This window comes from Cheilinus undulatus, linkage group 21 (genome assembly GCF_018320785.1).
Source record: "Cheilinus undulatus linkage group 21, ASM1832078v1, whole genome shotgun sequence".
NCBI lineage: Eukaryota > Metazoa > Chordata > Actinopteri > Labriformes > Labridae > Cheilinus > Cheilinus undulatus.
The window spans coordinates 24,509,287-24,529,356 of NC_054885.1; the positions used below are offsets into that span (position 1 = coordinate 24,509,287).

Sequence of the window (20,070 nt, forward strand, 5' to 3'; positions counted from 1 at the left end):
CCGGACCCATTTCTCTGTGTTTGGGTTGTGCTCACCTCCTCGTGTGATGGAGAAAGACTGAACTGCATACAAGCTGATGGGGATGGGTCGTTACGCCCCCTGGTCTACTTATCAGAAGTAAAGAAGCAGGGCTGTCTGCTGCTTAGATAATGCAGGTCAAACGAAGAGAGCACGCGTGTGACATTAAAAGATAAAAAACCGTTTAGGTTTACTGCTTATGTGTGTGAGTACTCTGCGGTTTCGGTTTCTTTGGCACATGCACGGATTAGATTGGTACAGGGCCTGCCGGAGGCTGCGCACGAACCCTTTTGCAATTGCAACAAGCAAGGAGTTCTCTTCAACTCCTGTTGGTGAGATAAAGGTACACGGAGCAGGTGCCTTGGAGTATACTAACTGAAATAATAATGATATTAATAATAATAGGTTCATTATAGTTTTTTTTAATGAATGTAATCCCTGTTTCCCTTCTTCCCTTATGGCTGAAAAAAAATCTATCTTGTTATTACTATCTTTTCGTCTGCCTCGTAAGCAGGCAGCCCACCACGTCCATGCGCTTTGGGTCCATGCCTTAAACATCAATGAGCTCTCGATTCCCGCCCATCAGGGGAGTGTAAAACGTTTCGTAAGGCTCCTATTGCCCCACCTCTCTTTCACTTACTTTGGTAAAAAGTAAACAGCTCGCCTCTGCACACCTTATCACTCTCGTGCAGGCACGTAACCGCGTGGCGCTATCCATGATATCTAAAAAATAACAAGCCCAGCGCAAGCTGCTTCAGAAGCATTTGTTGCGTGTTTGTCCTCCAGTTATGCAGACAGACAACAGAAAGCAGGAGTGTTCCTGTTTACAGAGAAGACAGAAAGGACGATGAACAACCGCCTGGCCCGGCTTTGGACACTTTACGTGATGTCCTGCGCCATCGTAACAGCGAGCACTGTCCAGGGCGCACGACATTTCGAAAAGAAAGGTAGGATGAACTCTGCCGACCTCGCTCCTGGCTCACCTGTATTGGCAACAAGGGAAAGTTAGAGAGTAAAATATGTAGAAACAGTAGGTATTATTAAAAAAAAAACCCATCAGAACTCCCTCTTTGTTGGCTCACCTAACTAATTCCATTAGTGCCTTGCTGCTTAGACTAACTATTGTTATATCAGGGGGAAGTTTCTTTCTAACCCTCCCCTGCACGATGCTTTCTTTAGTTATTTTGTAATTGTTCTTATTTGTTTTATCATGTGCAAATAAATAAACTAATAAACTAATCCCCAGTAGTAGTAGTGGTGATGGTTTATTTTGAACATGAAAAAAGTATTTAAATAATTGTGACTGATGTTCACATTTAAGAAAACAAAAGCAAGTGAGAAAGCTTTGGAATGTTCATAACTTAAAATCTGCCCCCTTACCGCCCTTTTAGTGTCTATAATGCTGAAAGAGGTGCCAGAGAACCCCAAGTGCTTTGCTGAGGGCAGGAAAGACTTCATCTGCTTCTGGGAGGAAGACGAGGAGAGGGCCGGATCTGTGGATCAGTACACTTTCACATACACCTACCAGTAAGTCACTTAACTATCGAAAATAGTCTTGGAGAAATGTGGAGGCTAAAAGTATAAAATACCTGTAGTTTTTAGGTTGTATTTGTGTACTTGTCATTAGTTCCTTTCATCCTTTAGACTGTTGTAATGAATTGGATGCAAATGTAGCCACCATAACTAGCGCTAAATATTTGTCTATTAATTACTTAAATGGCAAATGAATTAAATTAAACAGTCTATGCTAATTTTGAAAGTGCTAAACAACAGGTCTCAGTCCAATAATTCAAGAAAAGTTGTCCTTTTTCTTTAATCTTTACATATGTCTGTTTTTCTCTGCCCTGAGCAGAAAAGAAAACAGTAACAGGTGCCCACTGAGAGCCCTGCATGCTGCGGGCGGGAAGACGCTGTTCATGTGCCATCTGAATCGAACCCAGATGTTTGTCCAAATGGACATACAAGTTCATCGAGAGGGAACACTGATCCACAACCGCAGCCTCCTTGTTGAGCTTGTCTGTAAGTTATTTTCCTTCATACTGTGTAGATACAAAGTCACACTAGAGTCAAGCAGAGGATTGATATTAATACTTTTTACAGTGAGATTTTGCATTTATTTTTATTGCCTCTACTGTTCCAAATAATGACACTTTAAACTGCTATTAATATAATGTTTAGCATTTTAACAACTAGGAACAATAATGCTTGTTATACGAGAACTGATGTAAGCAAAGAAATGTCACTTTAATCTACAGTTCAACTGTTGGTTTCTCAATAGATAGAACATCCTAAATAAAAAAAAACTAAAAAGTTTGACAGAAAAAGTAAGTATAAACATATGCACATGCTGTCATTTAGCTTAGAATTGCAAATAAAGTGTCAAATGAGTAAATCAAAAGCAAACATAAAATTACAATTAGAATCTATAAACACCAGATCTATTACTTTAAGTATAAACTAGAATGTAAACATACATCACTTGTAGGTATAGGTTTAAATGTGCAAAGGTAAGTGAAGACAAGCATTTAATGTATTTCATTTAACTCTTTTCATTAAACAGCATAATACTTTCACATAGGTGTTTTTTGTGTGATAAAGATTAACTATTTCAGAAGGATATATTTATGAACACTAGCTGCCTCACAGCAGATTTAGCTGAGACTTACAATGAACACCTATCTAGAGAATCAAGTGGACATACTTGGACAACAAGCAGCTAAAAATACATCCATGGTACACAAAGCCAAAAACATTTGACATTTGTAGTGCATGGGTGCCAACACAGCTTGGATTTAATTGCATCTAGGTGGTGAAAGAAATAGCACTGAAAGATTGAAATAATGCTATAATCACTTTTAGAACATATAAGGTTACTTGAAGTTACTCAATCTGTTCCTAGGTGTTACAAACTTTTGAAAAGCAAAATATTTCTCAGACTCCTTTCAAATTCCTCCCGAACAAGCTCTAACATGTCTGTTTATATGGCAGTTCTTCTGGACCCTCCAGCTAATGTGACAGTAAGCCGTTTGGGTCAGCAAGGCCAGCTAAATGTTAGCTGGGTGCCTCCCCCTCTTAAATACATGGATGACAGTATGATGTACGAGGTTAGCTATTCTACATCTGACAGCTTCAAGTGGCAGGTATGGGCTGATTGAATGATCCGATCATTGTTGATTTATTGTTGCCCCAAATGCCCTGTATTGATACATTTATTCTGTTATGCAGGTAGAGGTAGCAAAAGCAAACTCAAAAATGATCCTGAGAGGCTTGCAGCCAGGTACAAATTACAAAGTGCGAGTCCGTGTAAAGCTCGATGGGATAAGTTATAACGGCTATTGGAGTGCCTGGAGTGATCCTGTGTACATGGAAACACCGCCTGCAGGTGGGTACTAATTCAGGTATTGAATTCAAATATCAAAAAGATATCTAAAGTCCCAGCAACAAAGGTGTGTTTTCCAAGAGACGTAGAAGGAAATTTTGCAGAAAAATATTTTCCATACTAAGTTGGTTTAATTGCTTTTGCTCATTTTCCAATAGTAATTTTGTGATAATGATTTGTCTCTTTCAGAACTTGACCTGCTCATTGTTTCCCTGACTCTTATCATCTCTTTCATCCTCATTGTCCTGTCTCTCACAATGCTTCTGTACCATCGCAAGTAAGTGAACCAGGAAAACATAGCAATTGTTCAATGTTTAAGTGATAATAAATGAACAAGACAGAGATATCATTTTTATGTATTTGTGTCGCTTCAGATTTCTTGTAAAAAAGATTTGGCCAAATATCCCAACTCCTGATGGCAAATTCCAAGGCCTTTTCACTGTCTATGGTGGGAACTTTGAGGTAAGCATAAGATAACAGCACAAAACAAGAGGATTCTTTTTGTTTTTTTTGACTGATCTTTTAACTTGTAGATCTCAGTGTGTAAGGGGGAATGGCATCTTCTCAGATGCTCTTTTGTCCTCCACTGGATCACCTCAAGGGTGCATTCTCTCACCTATTTTATTTGTTTCGTACACTGTCAGAGCCATTATGACAACTGTCAGATCATTAAGTTGGCTGACAATTCTGTTATTGTGTCCCTTCTCAGTACTGCTGATCCTGACCCCGGTCCTGTTGTGTCTGATTTTGTTGACTGGTGTACGTCCTCCTCCCTTGAAATTAATGTGTCCAAAACAAAAGACATGACAATTGATTTTAGGAAAAGTTCAACTGTTACCCCTCCTGTTTTAATCAATAATCAGGCTGTTGAGGTGGTACAGAGTTATACATATTTGGGCACTGTCGTCGACAACAAACTAACTTTTGAATCCCAGGTTGATGCTGTCTGTAAAAAAGCACATCGTTTGTACTTGAATGTGGGGCATTTTAAGAATCTTTAGTAAAATTTCAGGTTCGACCCTTACTGACCTAACTCAGTTGTTCAAAGTTAGGACTCTCAAAAAGGTCCAGTCTATCCTGGCTGATCACAGCCAGCCATTATTTTCTGAGTTTAAGCTGCTACCATCTGGTCGCAGATTTAGCCTGCCAGCATGCAGGACAAAATTTCCATATAACTCTTTAGTCCCTGCTGCCATCGGCTTTCTAAATGGTTACCTGAAGCCCGTGTTACTTCTTATTTTGTGTTGTTGTTGTATTGCACACTGTCTCTTGAGCTTCTATTTTTTTGTGTCATTTATGCTGCTTTTATGATTGATCTGGATGTATGTCTTGACTGCTGGCTGCAAAACAAATGGCCCTTCACAGGGATAATAAAGTGAACCATGAACCTTGATTTGCAAGACTTTCATTAACAAACCACATGCTATTGCTAACATACTGACTTTAAGTTGTTAATAATTTGCTCTGTTGTACACTATTAAGCCTGTTTGGTTCTAAAATTTGCTAAGAATTCCTGAAATAATGGACAACTGATTTATCCTAGCACTGAGTAAAAGTTATGAACTTGTTCAAGATAAGTTATTTATTGCAAGTTATAGAGACCCTTACACTCAATTTAGAAGTGTGAACATCAGGGCATCACTGGGAAAGTGGAAACAATGAGAATATTGTGTTCATTATAAATTAAGGACAATCTCTTTTTTTCATTTGTGGTTTTCTTTTTGTTTTGTTTTTCAAGGAGTGGCTGGGCCAGTTCAATGGAGGGTTAAGGCTGACTCAAGGTTTTCTAAACTCAGAAGAATGCCCTTCTCTCCTGGAAGTTCTCTCAGAGCTAAGCCTGTGCCCCTCACGGCCTTCCCCACCTCTGCCACCCAAGGCCTCTAGAGCTTTAACTACAGGCGGACAGGATGAAAGGGATGCAAAGAAAGGGCTGGAGAGGAGAGTGCCATTGCAAAGGGGGGATTCAGCTTCATCAGAGGGATGGAGAGTCACACCCCATGACCACTGGCTAATGGACTGTTTACGGGCTCTCCAACATGACACAATTCCTAGTTCCCAGTCCTCTCTGCTGGAATCTCGAGATGCTTATGTCACCCTGAGCACCAACAACTGCATCAATGATGAACACCTGGATGACATTCTTGAAGAGGCCTCCCCCCTTGAGGTGCTTTTTGCTTCAAAAAAGACAGTGCTAGGTGAATCCCATTCTGACCTGGGATCTGTTCAGCATAGCTCTGGGTCAGGCAGACTATCATCGCAGTCTAGCCTTGAGTATCCAAACCACGCCTGGAAGCCCAGAGGTCCCGGATACATCTACATGGCAGTTGCAGATTCTGGAGTCTCTATGGATTACAGTCCCATGAGTAGAACAGATGACATTGGAAAAATGGTTATCTACACCAATGAATATAAGAATGATGTTCCTGCTCATCGGAGACCATTCCTGTCAAGGCAGCATCCTGTCAATGATGATGATGGCTAAGATGATGCAAAGATGGAAAGTTTCAACATGGACTACAGCTTCAAACAGGCTCTGTGAAGACATTTGAATTTAACCCTAAGTTATGTAAACCCTCATCAACTGTTAAGAAAGGTGTTCTAAGAAATCAGGAGCAGACTTTAAGGATAGGGCTGGTGATACTTTAACATGTAAAGAATAGAGAAAACTAGCAACAACCCCGTCCCTAAGTGTTACCTGTTTGCTGTAGCCTGATAGCTATAGCTACACTTCAGAATGGTAAGATAATAAATTAAGGTACACCATTTGCGTGATGTAAGCTTTTCCCAACATTAAAGTCACATAAATAATTAAGCCCAAAGATTATCAGTCTAATATGTAACTTCATCACTAGGGGAGAGGGGTGAGGGGTTGAGCATAATTATACAGAAAAAACACAAGGTTTGAATCTCAAAACAATTGGCTTACACATTTCTGCATGGCTAAAAATTTTTTTAAAAATGTGTTTGGAATATTTTTTTCCTAATTACATACTTTTTTATGGGTCACATCATTGTGTCCTCATCACAGCATATGTTTTGAGAGAATACTTATGTTAAATATCTCTTTTATTCCTCTGGGGTTTGCTTTCAAGATATATTTTATTTAGTGCTCTTGGTTTCTCAGAGTCAAATATTTTTTCTGCACTGATTTTTTTAGTGTATTTTTGTTTTTGTAAAATACTTTCAGTGATATCAACCATTGATGTCTCACTTGCTTTATTAGTAGTTTCCCACCTGAAGGCTAGGACCCCTTAAATTGTTACAACATAAGCAAAACAGAAAAATATTCTATTGTTTTATTGTTTAATAATTTTTTAAACATAGATTTAAGACACTGAACATTTCAACTTATTAAATCGTGTACATGTAAAAATACTGGTCCTGTTGTCTTTAAAAGCATGGGCAGCATAACAACATATTTAATCAGTGTAAACACAACAAGTGTAAGTGAAGACTGACTTTAATCATGTTAACTTGCCAATTTGCCAGCGCAGTCATGTCAGGTAGAAGAAGGGCAAAGATTTACAATTGAAATCAGGAACAATGCTTAACTTTTAAGGCAGTGCGGCAGGTACTATTAAACTGTACAATTACACTGTAGCTTAACTTATCGTCTCCAGAAACACCCAAGACCTTCAATTAAAAGCTGAGCAATGCCAAAAAAGCAATTTCTGTGAACAAAACTAGTCTGCAGGTGAAGCAACTGATCTTCAAAAACCACTCCATGACTCCATGATTCTCTGGAGTAAACATTTTTAAACCAATTTAAACTCCATCTGACTGTCAGGAAAAATTAACAGCTGCCACTCTTGGTCTATGTTTAGCCTGCCCTTATTGTCTTTCATACAACAGGATTGTGCGGTGCCTGTCCCAGAGACAAAAATGTGCCACACCTCCTGTAACCCAGCTGCCACAGCTTCATAACTTTTGTCTTGATCCAGAGTACAGCGAACTTGAAAATAGCGATCAAGAACATCAAGAATTGGATCTATGGCAGAGGCCTCCCCACCTGCTTGCCCGGTGTCTACTTTCGACTGGAAGGAGGCGATGAAGCTGCAGGGGGCCGCACAAGAGGAACGTTGTTTCAGTAGTCGTGTGAGGAAGGCAGCACTGTCACATAGCAGTGCAGCAAGGTGTGCAGCACAGGACTGCTCTCCAGGGTAAAATCCACTGGTGATGCCACCTACTGGGCTGCACAGGTAGCCCTCCAGTCTATCAACTATGATTAATGAGGGAGGTGCGACAGACATGAACTCATGAAGGCTAGCTACCTGCTGAAGCAGCTCCTCCATCCTGCAGGGATAGCAAAACTTGATTTTCTTGAAGGGAAAAAGGAGAAAATGACTTGTTTAAACATTTAGATTCAGTTTAAGTCCAAATAAATAACAAATAATGGTCATCACACTTTTTCAGGGCCAAGTGTTACATCAATAAGTGCCCTGTTCGATTCAACAATTTCTATATATCAGACAAATTCCATGTGCTAAAATAAATTACAAAGAAAACACTGTACTATGAGTGGAGTCTCAAAATGTTTTTCTTATTAAAAAAAAACAGCTGACAAGTATGAATAAATAAGCAAAATATTTGCTAATCAATTTTCTGTATCCTGTTAGTGCATCCACTAAGGCTTAAAACAGACCATTCTACTGCTATCAACTTGAAATACATAAATATAAAGTGTACTTAATGAAATCACTTTGGATGGACTGGTCATGAATTGTTCAGGTATATCAATGATTAGTACAGGAATGCATGGGTGCATAAGACTAAAGATTGGTACTAGCTGTTAGCCCTGTTGACTGACAGTGGTCCAATGGCGAATAATGTGGCATTCAACAATGTCAGTAGCTGACAACTATCTGTGGTGTTGTACTAATTTCAATGCAAGCTAGCTAGTAAACCTCACTGATGACTCAAAGAAGAGTTTTCTATCGGGCAGAAGGTGACTACCTACTGGACAGACTGTTTTAATGGTCAAATTTGAGAGAAGGAGAAAATGGCAGTCCTTTCAGGAAGCCCCATGCAGTATGCAAAAAATGTTCCAGTAACATTCCAAGAGGAGGAGGAACTATTTAAATAAACCCAATCACATAGCTGATTTTGAAAAATAAAAAGGACAGGAAGGATGTGAATTATGAATAATTGATGGAAAACAAAACAGTTTTTCTTTAATCAATTTTCAATCAAAAGAAGCAGTCACACCCACAAGTAGTCTTTGATAAAAAGTATTTACAATACAACTTGAAAGTGTAACAAGTGTCTAAGGAGCTGACACAACCATGATCATTAATGAAATGCTGAAGGAGAAGAAACACCAGATGGAGATATTTATCACATTCCTGGTGTGCTGTATTAACTGGTGAGAGTTGGAGCAGATCTTCGGGGGGCATGGCTTCCAACGATTCTTGTTTACCTTCTAAATGGCATTAAAATGCAGTAACACCACTTGCTGCTCCAATGTAAGACTTTACTGTTGTCCGTAGAGGCATTAAGGTCATGAGCGAGGTGTTTGTGTAGTCACAAACTAAGTTTTAAGCTGTAGAAATGGGAAAGAAAATACAGGTGACTGTGCAGGTGCCTCTTCAAAACAAAGCAAACGGAGGAGTATTTGTTGTCACGTATAATTGTGGTTATGAATCTGATGGATTTGGGAATGTTTATTCTTGCACACAGTCTGGAATGGGTACATCCCGTCTGAGGGATGCGTTTGAAAAAGACTAGTAAGTAAAGTAGAAAGACGTGCTCACTGTGTTAACTTGTGACAGCCTTGTAGGCATAGGCGTAGCACAGGGGGGAAAAGGGTACTAATTATCCAGAACCACAGTAGGGAGGGGCCCTTGGGGAGCCTGTAATGAAAAGTGTGTTTTTATTTATTTTTTCTTATAGTAATTACTGACATTATTGAATCTAAATTAATAAAATGAATTGGTCAATAGGCAGAAATTTGTATCGAATAGATTGAAATAAAAAGGGGGGGGGGGGGGGGTTGCTCCTCCTTCAAAAAATGTCAAAATGGTGTGGTCCAGCGCTGCAAAATAATGCAAGTAAATTTGACTTAACCATTGTAAAAATCTTGCTCTTAAATCCAGAAATTATGGTTAAAAAGAATTTTAAATGCAGATATTTGTATAAATTAAGCAACATCTGTTGCTTGGATAAAGTCGGTTAAGGGGGCCCAAAATCCCTATCTACGTCCCTGCTTGTTAGCTCGTGATAGTCTGTGCACTCTCGTGTTTAAATACAAAAAAACCCCAAAACAAAACAAAAAAATTTAAACATATTCAGTCTACATACTAACACTTTACATGGGTTTAGTTTGAGCAGTATGAGGCTACAGGAAAATTAATAATATAATCTGTTCAGATGATGGCAACACATGTTAAATATATCCAATTCCTCAACCCGGAGAAAAAAACAACTGAAAATGGTACTTGCCCATGCTATCAAAATGTCTTTTATTGTAGAGGCATTAAAAACACTGCAGTTTAAAAGAGCACCTTTCTGTAAGTCATCAGGAGTACTTTCCATAATGTAATTTATCTCCTATTAATCCCAGAGGGCCTCGTTGGGACCACCATCAGCTGTGGTGGTCAGATTAACTTGTGACCTAATGTTTCACTCCTGTCATAAATTTAAGTCCTAGTACCGATATCTAAAGTATTCATAATGATTCTGTAAACATTTTGAAATGTGTACTGACTCTGTCTGAGACTGTTAGTATGAGGGACATGTACTTTACTTGTGTTTGATCTTTTTTTTTCCCTGCAATTTTCAGAGTGAGCACACCTCCTGACCCAGCTCGTTTCCAACTTAGGTAAAGATAGAAAGATATTCACAGATTCAGACTTGCCGCTTTAATAACTCAGTAGAGGATCATCACATTTACAAAAAACTTAGACCTTTTTTTCAATCACGTACAGTGGACTGTGAGCTACAACACAATTTTTCTCAAAACGAACCGTCCATGGGGCTTGACAGATTGAATTGTTCTCTTTGCGCAACCGGCGGTGGATTGGAGGCGACGGGACCGTCTACAAATTGCCATATGGGAATGAAAAGTATTCAATAACTCTGATACTGTACATTGTAGTGACTTTAAACTGACAACAAACATCAGTCATGACCTCTACTTTATACTACAAGGCTTATTTTGGCAAAAAAAAAGTGTTAACTGTAATTTTTATGAATTTTGTTATATTAAATTAGGTAATTATCTTTAACAACTCCAATATTATACATTTTAGTGACATGAAACTTACATCACACATCAATCATGTCCTGAACTTCAAAACTACTAGACTTATTTTGGCAGAAAAGTGTTTACTGTAATTTTCATGAATTTCTATATATGAAAATAAGCAATCATCTTTAATAACTCAAATATTATACATTTAAGTGACATGAAACTTACATCACACATCAATCATCTCTTCTACTTTATACTGCAAGACTTATGTTGGTAAAAAAAAAAAGTGTTTACTGTAATTGTTATAATTTTCTTAAAATAAATTTAGTAATAAATCTTTAATAACTCCATTATTATACATTTTAGTGACATAAAACTTACATCATACATCAGCCATGTCCTGGGCTTGATACTACAAGACTTATTTTGGCAAAAACGTGTTTACTGTAATTTTTATGATTTTTTATATATCAAATCAAGCCATAATCTTTAATAACTCCATTATTATACATTTTAGTTGCATGAAACTTACATCACAGATCAATCATCTCTTCTACTTTATAGTATAAAGTAGAGGACATGGTTGATTCCTAACTTAATATATAAAAAAATCATAAAAATTACAGTAAACACCTTTTTGCCAAAATAAGCCTTGTAGTAGAAAGTCCAGGACATGATTGATGTGTGATGTAAGTTTCATGTCACTAAAATTTATAATATTGGAGTTATTAAAGATTTATTTTGTAATTCAATATATACAAAATCTTGAACAAAACAAGTCTTGTACTGTAAAGTAGAGGACATGGTTGATGTGTGATGTAAGTTTCATGAGACTTAAATGTATAATATTGGAGTTATTAAAGAATAATTGCATAATTTCATATATAAAATTCATAAAAATTACAGTAAACACTTTTTGCCGACGTAGAACTTGTAGTATAAAGTAGAGGTCATGGTTGATGTGTGATGTAAGTTTCATGTCTCTAAAATGTATAATATTGGAGTTATTAAAGATTTATTACAAGAGTCACCTGTATTTTCTTTCCCATTTCTACGGCTTAAAACTAAGTTCGGGACTACACAAACACCTTCCTCACGACTTAAATGCGTCTACGGACAACAATAAAGTCTTACATTGGAGGAGCAAGCGGTGTTACTGCATCTAAATGCCATTTAGAAGGTAAACAAGAATCGTTGGAAGTCACGCCCTCCGAAGATCTGCTCCGACCATAGGCTCCGACTGTCACCAGTTAATTTGTCACCAGTTACTTTGTATGACACCAGAACCCAAGCGCTGGTCTAAAATAGTATATCGGTCTGTAACATTGTATAATCAGAAAAAAAACATACAACATTCACCTTAACACCCACTATCAATGAGTAACTTCATGAATAAAATGACCTGTACCTTCAGAATTTCCGGCCTCAAGCTTGGAATACATTTCTGCAGAGACAGTGGAAGACTCTGAATTTGCGTGCTAGTGAAAAATATCACGTTCATCCCCGTCTCGGCAGCTGTAACAGCCGCGAGGAGGAGCAAAGAGCGGCTAATGCTGTTGTCTCCCAGCACCAGCGTGCCACAACTTTCGGGCGACGGAGGCGTAATTTGGCAGTCATTTTTTAAATTTGTTTTTGACATTAAAGTCCTAAAGACAAGTGTTAAAATATCCGCCATGACTAATACTATCAAACTATACACTTTTCTCTACGAATATCGTCTCCCAGTGGAGTTAATGTAGAGAAGATACCCGCGTCCGTTTTCATGTCGCTAAGAGGTGTTCATGCTGCATCGGTCCGCAATAAACAGACTCCATGCGAAGACCGTTCCGCTTCAGCACTTCGTAAGCCCATGGTCTCTCTCAATATTAGACAAGCGCATTCCGATGCAAAAAACGACGTGGTCAGCACTAGTTTTGCTGTCTTTTTTTTTTTCACCGTGTGCTGATTATTCCAGCAAACAGAAAGATGCCACTGTCGCTATTTATACTTCCTGATAGCTCGGACGACTTCCGGGATTCAGTGTAACCACAACATCAGCTGTCTAGGCGAAGATGGCGAATAGCCTGGCAGAGTTAGAAGTTACCGTGGGCTCCAACCAAGCGGGGGATCACGGGAAATGTTTACTGAGGCGTTGCAGAGGACGACCCAGGCTACCAGACTCCGACCGAGCTAAAAGACGGCTAGAATCCCGTAAGAAGTACGACGTGAGGCGGGTGTACCTTGGAGAGTCACACAAGCTGTGGAGTGAGCTCCGGAGGCGAACCGGTCTCAGTGATGCTGGACTGGCAGAGTATCTGATCCTGCTTAATTCCACGTACGGAGAAAAATACCAGCAGGAAAACTGTGGGTAAGCCCAGTCAATGCCATCTTTCTTTCTTTCTTTTTCTTTCTTTTTTTTTCTTCTTTACATCAATTAGACTGTGATCTGTCAGATACTTTTATCTGCTGTTTGACCTAGTGTATGTTCTATTCAGCTGTATGATCAGTCATTCTCCAGATGTTGTGTTTTACATACAGGAAGAAGATAGGTACAAGGGTTTCACAAAAACAGCACAAGAAAGAAGGTAAGATTATTGATATATGAAATATTTCTTAAATCAGTCCCATATGTACTTTATTTGGAGGTGTGGGACAGGTAGAGTAAATTTTAAATTGTTTTTATTTGACTGGTCAAATTAATTAAACCAACATTGCATCCGCTGAGCCCGAAACCGTCTTTGCTGCTCTTTGATTAATTGATTTGAGAATGCTAAAACTTCCTGCCACTTTTTGTTTGGTTTTTCAAGTGCAGATCCAGACAGATCCACAGGGGATTGAGAAAGATCCAGATCTGATTTATGGGCTTTAATAAATGAAGATTTCAAAAAGTCTTTTGGATATAAATGATTAATCCATATTTTAATCACACTTATTTGACTGTTGTTGTTTTCCAGACAAGAAAGGGTGTGTGTCCAGCCTGCACAGCCTGGTGTGTTGGTACCAGGAGCACTCCAGCTCTTGCCCTCTTGAGCCTCAATTGAGAGCCCTGGACCCCCAACACAACTCCTCCACTACTGCTGTTTGGCAGTGTGACTCTAACCACTCTTTTGTGCAGTACCTTTCATCTCCAACAAGGGAGAGAAGTGATTATCTACATGAATTGGAAGTGAGTTGGGATGGTGATGAGGAAGGCAAAGTAACAGATGGGCCTATGCCAAAGGGGTTAGTGAGCAGAAAGAAAAAAAAGGAGGCTCACAGTCAGTTTAAAGGTAAAAAATAAAATACCCTCTGATATTTGACTCAGTGAGAGTTGTTAAACTTTTATTTATTGTTTCTTCAACATCTTGGTGATCAATCCATTTTTATTACTTTTTTTCTATAGATGCAGAAAAAAATATGGATGATTCTGAATTACAACTTGCCAACACAAGCCCGACAGAACGGACTGCAAATTTTAACCATCTTCCCAGTGTAGGAGCTTCCTCCAAAGAAGTTCCACTTACAGGGCAGTCTGTCTGGGAGATGGAGATGGTTATGGAACCAGAGAAAAGCTCTCCAGCAGCAGACAGTCATCCTATATCCTCAGAGGATGAGGCTGAGGCAGCACAGGATCTTAGACGAGGCAGAAATGAGGACGAGATGAGATCTATACCGCATGATTATGAGTGTGTACCTGTGACGTCGTCTTTGACTAACCAGCTAAAAAAGACAGATCAGAACCCTGTTCTTGCAGAGAGCTTTAGTAACTCAGCTGGACTGGCTGCTCAGTCAGAGCTGCCAGTGCCCCCTACTGCCCCCGTACAAGAGAAGAGTGAGTTGTTTGACCCGCAGACTCTGCAGACGATGGTGACCAACTGCGATATTTCTGACCAGAGGATGGCTTTAGAAGGCTCACAGGTAGGTGGAGGAGTACTTTATAGAGCTGTCATTATTTATCCACTTTTTGTATATATTTTCTCAAAAGTTTAACCCTTTTTAGTTAATTATCATCACTGGCCCCAGCTATGAGGCCCTGACTTCAGAGGGCATCCAGCTCAACGTGGGTGGTGGAAATGTGGAGGAAGTCACCTGCACTGTCATCGGAGGTGTCACCTACAACCAAGTTTGTGGGCCTGACTCAAAACTCAGGACAGCAGAAGATGAAGGCTTCATGACAGGTGCCCTTCATTTGAAACAGCCACTTTTTTTGCACACTTCTTCCAAGCAAAGGCAGGCTGCATTTTAAATAGAACTTAGGTTGCAAATATAGTTGTGTGGCCAATTTTTTGGTGTAAGCGCTATAGGCTTAGAAAAGGTTTGTTTTTAATTTCATACATCACTGTTAACAATTTAGTTGATGACCTATTTCATAGTTTATAAATCCAGTGTTCACTTTGCAATATGCTACACACTGTAATTTTCAGGAGTTTTCAAGATGAGTCCATGAACTGTTGTATTTCTAAATGGTCTTGAGCTTGCATAGCCTTTTGTAGCCATATGACTACTACTCAGAAAAAAATAGTTGGAAGGCAACAGTCTAAAAAAGTGAACAGTAAAAAACTAAGTTGGTCTGAGCAGAATTGTGAATCTGTACTGTTCTGGTGCTTTAAGTTGGATACACACATTTGTGACCCAATAGATTAAAATAGGACATTTTTTTATCAGTATAACTTGGTAGAAGCCAATGATGTGACAGGTGTGGCAAAACTATAACATGTTACATGAGGTAACATAAAAAAAAGGATTGTTAAGATCAAAATATGACAGAGTGCAATGGAAATGGACTTGGTGAACAAGTCATGGCAGATATGAAGAATAAGATTTAACCATCATAGACGTTTCCTCTGCAGAGGTGATAATTCAGACCTCACTCCCAATTTAAACTCTGTTATAGCCTCTTATTCCAGTGTCTATGTTGACTTGTCAAGTCTGAAAACAGTTTTTAAGAATTCTGTCCTCACCTTCACAGGGTGCATTATAGATTGATCCAACACCTGCTTGAGTCACATTGTAATCCATGTTGGTACTGCCCTCCCACAGGTTTGAGTGACAAACAGCTACTGCAGCCTGCTGTTGATGTTTTGGATTTGGGTAGTGAGAAAGAGCTGCAGCGGAGTTTAAGCAGGTGGGTGCCCCGTGTTCTCCTCATGGTGAATTCTAGGACTGTACCCATCGTAGAATTTTGTCAGTAAAATTGGGTTATTCAGTACAATGCTTTGACCATTTTCCTTTATCAGTTAAGCACCACTTCAGAATCCTTAAAATTGCCAAACTTTTTACAATAATGTTATGTGCAAGAAAATCTTTGTCAGCTAAAAAAAAAGAAAATCAGCCGGCAGGTGAACCAAATACTAGTTTTAAGACTGACTGATTTTATGAACTACTGTGCTTTTGTCCTTGTCTTGCATGGGATTCATTTGATGCCAGTTGGATCAATTTATTCTCCATTATTACTCTAATCTTTGGCCTTCAGAATAAAGCTCTTGAGACAACGAAGATTCTGGAGTGTGGATTCTCTCAGGTCTACTCATTACTGTTGATTCTAAACTGGGGTTTTGTTTGTTTGTTTTTTTCAGTGTCAGGTCTAAGAGAAACAGGCGAGGCCCCATCATTGAGGCAGATGGGATGCTCAAAATGTTCCACTGTCCTTATGAGGGCTGCAGTCAAGTCTATGTAGCCATTAGCAGCTTTCAGGTAAAGCAACAGCTGTCTCATATGTCATCTCTCATTTTTACTTGGTTTAAGATGTGAAGATCTTTTTCCTCCTTTGCAGAATCATGTGAACCTAGTTCACAGAAAAGGAAGAACAAAAGTATGCCCCCACCCAGGCTGTGGGAAAAAGTTTTACCTATCTAACCACCTGCAGCGTCACATGATCATCCACTCAGGTGTAGTGCTCAAAACTTCTTTTCATGCTAAAATCTAGTTTTTTTTTCTCTTGACTTAAAAATGTAACAGAGTCTATTTACAGGGGTAAGAGATTTCATCTGTGAAACATGTGGAAAATCTTTTAAGCGTAAGAATCACTTGGAGGTTCACAGACGGACTCACACAGGAGAAACACCTCTCCAGTAAGTAAAAACAACTGAAAATAGATTTAGCTTTTTCTGTCTTTAGCTCAAAAGACACTGAAGTTCTATTGACAGTGGTGGGTTGTATTGAAAATTAGAAGTCATTGTTAATCTCCTTGAAATGTCATGTCCCATAATACTCTACACAATGGTCACCCCTTTCTTTTCTTCTGTGCTCATCCATCTTATCTCTCCTTGGCTTTGTCCACAAGATGTGAAATCTGTGGCTATCAGTGTCGCCAGCGTGCATCTCTTAACTGGCACATGAAAAAACACACTCCAGAGGCCCACTACAACTTCACCTGTGAGTTCTGTGAGAAGAGGTTTGAGAAGCTGGATAGTGTTAAGTTCCACAAGCTGAAGAGCCACCCAGACAAGCAGGCAACCTGAAGTAATCAGGTTGTGGAAGTGGGAGACAACAAGAACATGCTGGCTTTCAACAGACAACTTCCAGTGAAGAGACATTGTTTTGTTTGTTGTGTTTATCTTACCTTCTGTGTTCAGGAGGATATGAACATCACCTGGGAACACAACAGGAGCACAACAGTTAAAGGCAAAAATGCCACTGTCTGACAGCTGTGAAGGACATCAGCTGTTAAAGAATACCATGAAACATTTCCTTACATATTTGATACTGCCAGATATATTTAAATCCACTGTTTTTCTGATGTCCAAATTAGCTGTTACTGAAACCCACCCCCAAATAACCATAAGTAGGCACGACTGTTGGAGTAAAGCTTTAGATTTCCATACTTGTTAAAGAAGTATGGTTGGTTTAAGACAAATACTCTTTGTGGTAGGATTCTGTTTAATTCCTTCAACCAGAATCGTAAGAGCTAAAAAGGAAAGGATAGACTTGATTCTGTGTTTACATGCTCCAATTAAGATAAAAAAAAAAAATAGTGTGGCCAGCTAACTAGCAGAACGGTTGCTAGTGTCAATGGTATGATCATTTCAAACTACATAGTTTCTGATATTGCAGTCAAATAGACCTACTCATGATAGCGCAACCACTCTGTAAAATTCCTCCACTGTGAGGGAGCTGACTCACAATGCTGCTATAGATGAACAGAGAAATGTTAGCCATACCTTGTGAGACCCATAAAATTTTATATAAAGGAAGCTGAGCTTCTTGATAAAGACAGAATTATTTACGCAAACTCATCAGTACGTTCACTTCCTAAAGCCTTTTTTTATTTTGTTTGAATGTGAAACCTTAACTGCTTTTGCACTAGAGCAAGGTAAAAGTCATAAATGTTCCCATAAACTCCAGTACCAAAACAGTGCTGTGTATTCACTTCTGCGTTTTCAAAAAGTAGCTTTTATCATGTAGTAAGCAATTAAGTTTATATTATTTTTTACTCATTACAAAGAGGGTAAATTTGGAAATACTGACTACTTTTAGGGAATGGTTGATAAAACATTCCCTAAAAAGCAGTGAAACTGTTTTGTATTAATGTAGAAGGCACATCATTGTATTTAATGGGGTGAATAACACTGCTATGGTCCATTTAACATGAAGTGTATTGTAGTGTATTTGTATACCAAAAGATGGACTTTGAGTGTGAGGGGTGAATAGCTATCAAAGTACTTTGAATTAGATATGTTAAATTGACATCATTGTGTTTTTACAGAATATTAACCCTTTATCTAAGTCATTTAAAAATCCATGTCTCTTGTAGAGCCAGGCGAACTGCCTTGCTGTCACATTTCCCCATCATCTGTCTTCACCTTCTGGTCCTGGCTCACAGGGCCAGATGAACAGTACTGTGAGTTCAATGTGACAACTTCTCAGGAAAGTTCCTCTTATTCCTTATGTTTCCTTTGTTATGTTGTTTGAATTTTAGGCAAACACACTTTTTTTCTGTCTCCTTTCACCTGTGTATACTGGTGACTTACTAAAAAATGAAAAATGACTCATTTCTTTTGTATGACTTTTCTAAAGGTCATTTGTTTGAAATGAATGGTTAATTTTATGCAACATGTACTTGACTCTTACATAACTCACTTTAAGGTGTGTTTTGGGCCAAAGTGTTTGTGAGCATTAACAGTAAGACAAGGTATGAAAAGCATATGTGTCACAATACACAGTCATGCATTAACCTCTCAGATACTACACTTTCAAAGTGTTGAGTATATACTAAATGGTTTCTGAATGCTTGTGTTAAGGCTTGACTTGCAGGATAGGCTGGTCAGTTTTCTAGTAGAGCTTGTTATTTGTTACTTACTTGTTATTGGTATCAAAAATGTATCTACATAAATTTGTGTATAATGATTGTTTTTATAAAAGGCCTTTTCCATGCATCGTCATTTGAGCTTAAAACACCATTGCTCCAATAACATGATCTGACTATCAATACTTTTTAGCTGTAAATCTTCAGTCTGTTCCTTTCTTTCTCTATGACATTAGCAATGTCGACCCTTGTAAATATTATACGATTCAGATTCAGCAAATTTCTGATTGGAAAACACAAGTCCACAGTCAGAGCACCATTCATGCCATTGAGGACACAGTCTTCCATCTTGGTAGTGGTGACTGAAACTGACAGACATCTTTTTTTTTTTATTTATTTATTATTTTCATCATGTGTACATCAGCCAGAATATAACATAAATATACAAACATACAAAAGTACTACTCAACTCCCACCTGGAATCCCACCCACTTATTCCAAAACCTCCTCTGAAATAACCAAAATAGATTTACAACAAATCCAAATAAATAAATAAAGAAGAAAAGGGGAAAAATAATAATACAATAAATATATAAATAAAAAGAGTAAATATAAATTCATACAATACATTTGTGCATACAAGAACCTGCATCCAATCAAATTTATGGCAAACAAACAGCAGTTGCTAAAACAACAACACATTCATGGAGGAAAGAGAGATAAATGACAGTTAACAATATCAATTTGTTGTAGACCTTACTTTCGCTACAGGTTCCTTGTTGTTACTTCAGTATGTCCATTAAGGGCATCTTGGGAAATGTTCCAGGCATGATAATAAAGGGAGCAAGAGGTCTTTAAAAATGTAGCCTCGGTTATGCTTTTCTAAAGTCAGTCTCTCTAAAGGTAGAAATTCAAAAATCTGGTCAAGAAACATCCTAAAGGTCGGGGGGAGTTCATTTTTCCAAAATAGAAGAATACATTTCTGGGCAAAATATGTTATGACTGACAGACATCTAATGGCGAAACATAAAATTCAACCTTGCTTCGGGCCAAGCGTGAAAAGTTTGTTTTGAAATTTAATTGTAAGTAAAATATGATTTAACATGACATAAAATGTTGGTAATTTATGAGATGAAAGAATGTGTGAAATTTCACGAAAATGGAATAGAGGGAAAATACCATCCCTCCAGCGTACCTCAAACAGATTTATAATGGGAAGGATTTGGACATTGTCATAGTATTTGCATTAAGGAGACTGCAGTGTTTTGAATGAGCTACAGC

General features: G+C 38.4%; 3 protein-coding genes across 3 annotated transcripts; 2 read left to right on the plus strand and 1 right to left on the minus strand.

Moving 5' to 3' along the window:
- The first annotated feature begins 668 nt into the window (after positions 1-668).
- Positions 669-7,122, plus strand: epor (erythropoietin receptor). Its single transcript, XM_041817339.1, has 8 exons — positions 669-965; positions 1,410-1,545; positions 1,871-2,037; positions 3,007-3,158; positions 3,244-3,400; positions 3,587-3,674; positions 3,772-3,859; positions 5,136-7,122. Exons 1-8 carry the CDS (start codon positions 866-868, stop codon positions 5,877-5,879), a joined length of 1,632 nt encoding a protein of 543 aa, XP_041673273.1. The 5' UTR covers positions 669-865; the 3' UTR covers positions 5,880-7,122.
- On the minus strand, positions 6,840-12,271 carry swsap1 (SWIM-type zinc finger 7 associated protein 1). The gene is made up of 2 exons (XM_041817340.1): positions 11,995-12,271; positions 6,840-7,716 (listed from the first exon to the last, which is right to left on the minus strand). Exons 1-2 carry the CDS (start codon positions 12,259-12,261, stop codon positions 7,153-7,155), a joined length of 831 nt encoding a protein of 276 aa, XP_041673274.1. The 5' UTR covers positions 12,262-12,271; the 3' UTR covers positions 6,840-7,152.
- A 319-nt stretch (positions 12,272-12,590) lies between these two features.
- On the plus strand, positions 12,591-20,070 carry znf653 (zinc finger protein 653). Its single transcript, XM_041817338.1, has 10 exons — positions 12,591-12,933; positions 13,104-13,150; positions 13,520-13,834; positions 13,948-14,462; positions 14,545-14,722; positions 15,585-15,669; positions 16,121-16,238; positions 16,318-16,432; positions 16,516-16,615; positions 16,828-20,070. Exons 1-10 carry the CDS (start codon positions 12,638-12,640, stop codon positions 17,003-17,005), a joined length of 1,947 nt encoding a protein of 648 aa, XP_041673272.1. The 5' UTR covers positions 12,591-12,637; the 3' UTR covers positions 17,006-20,070.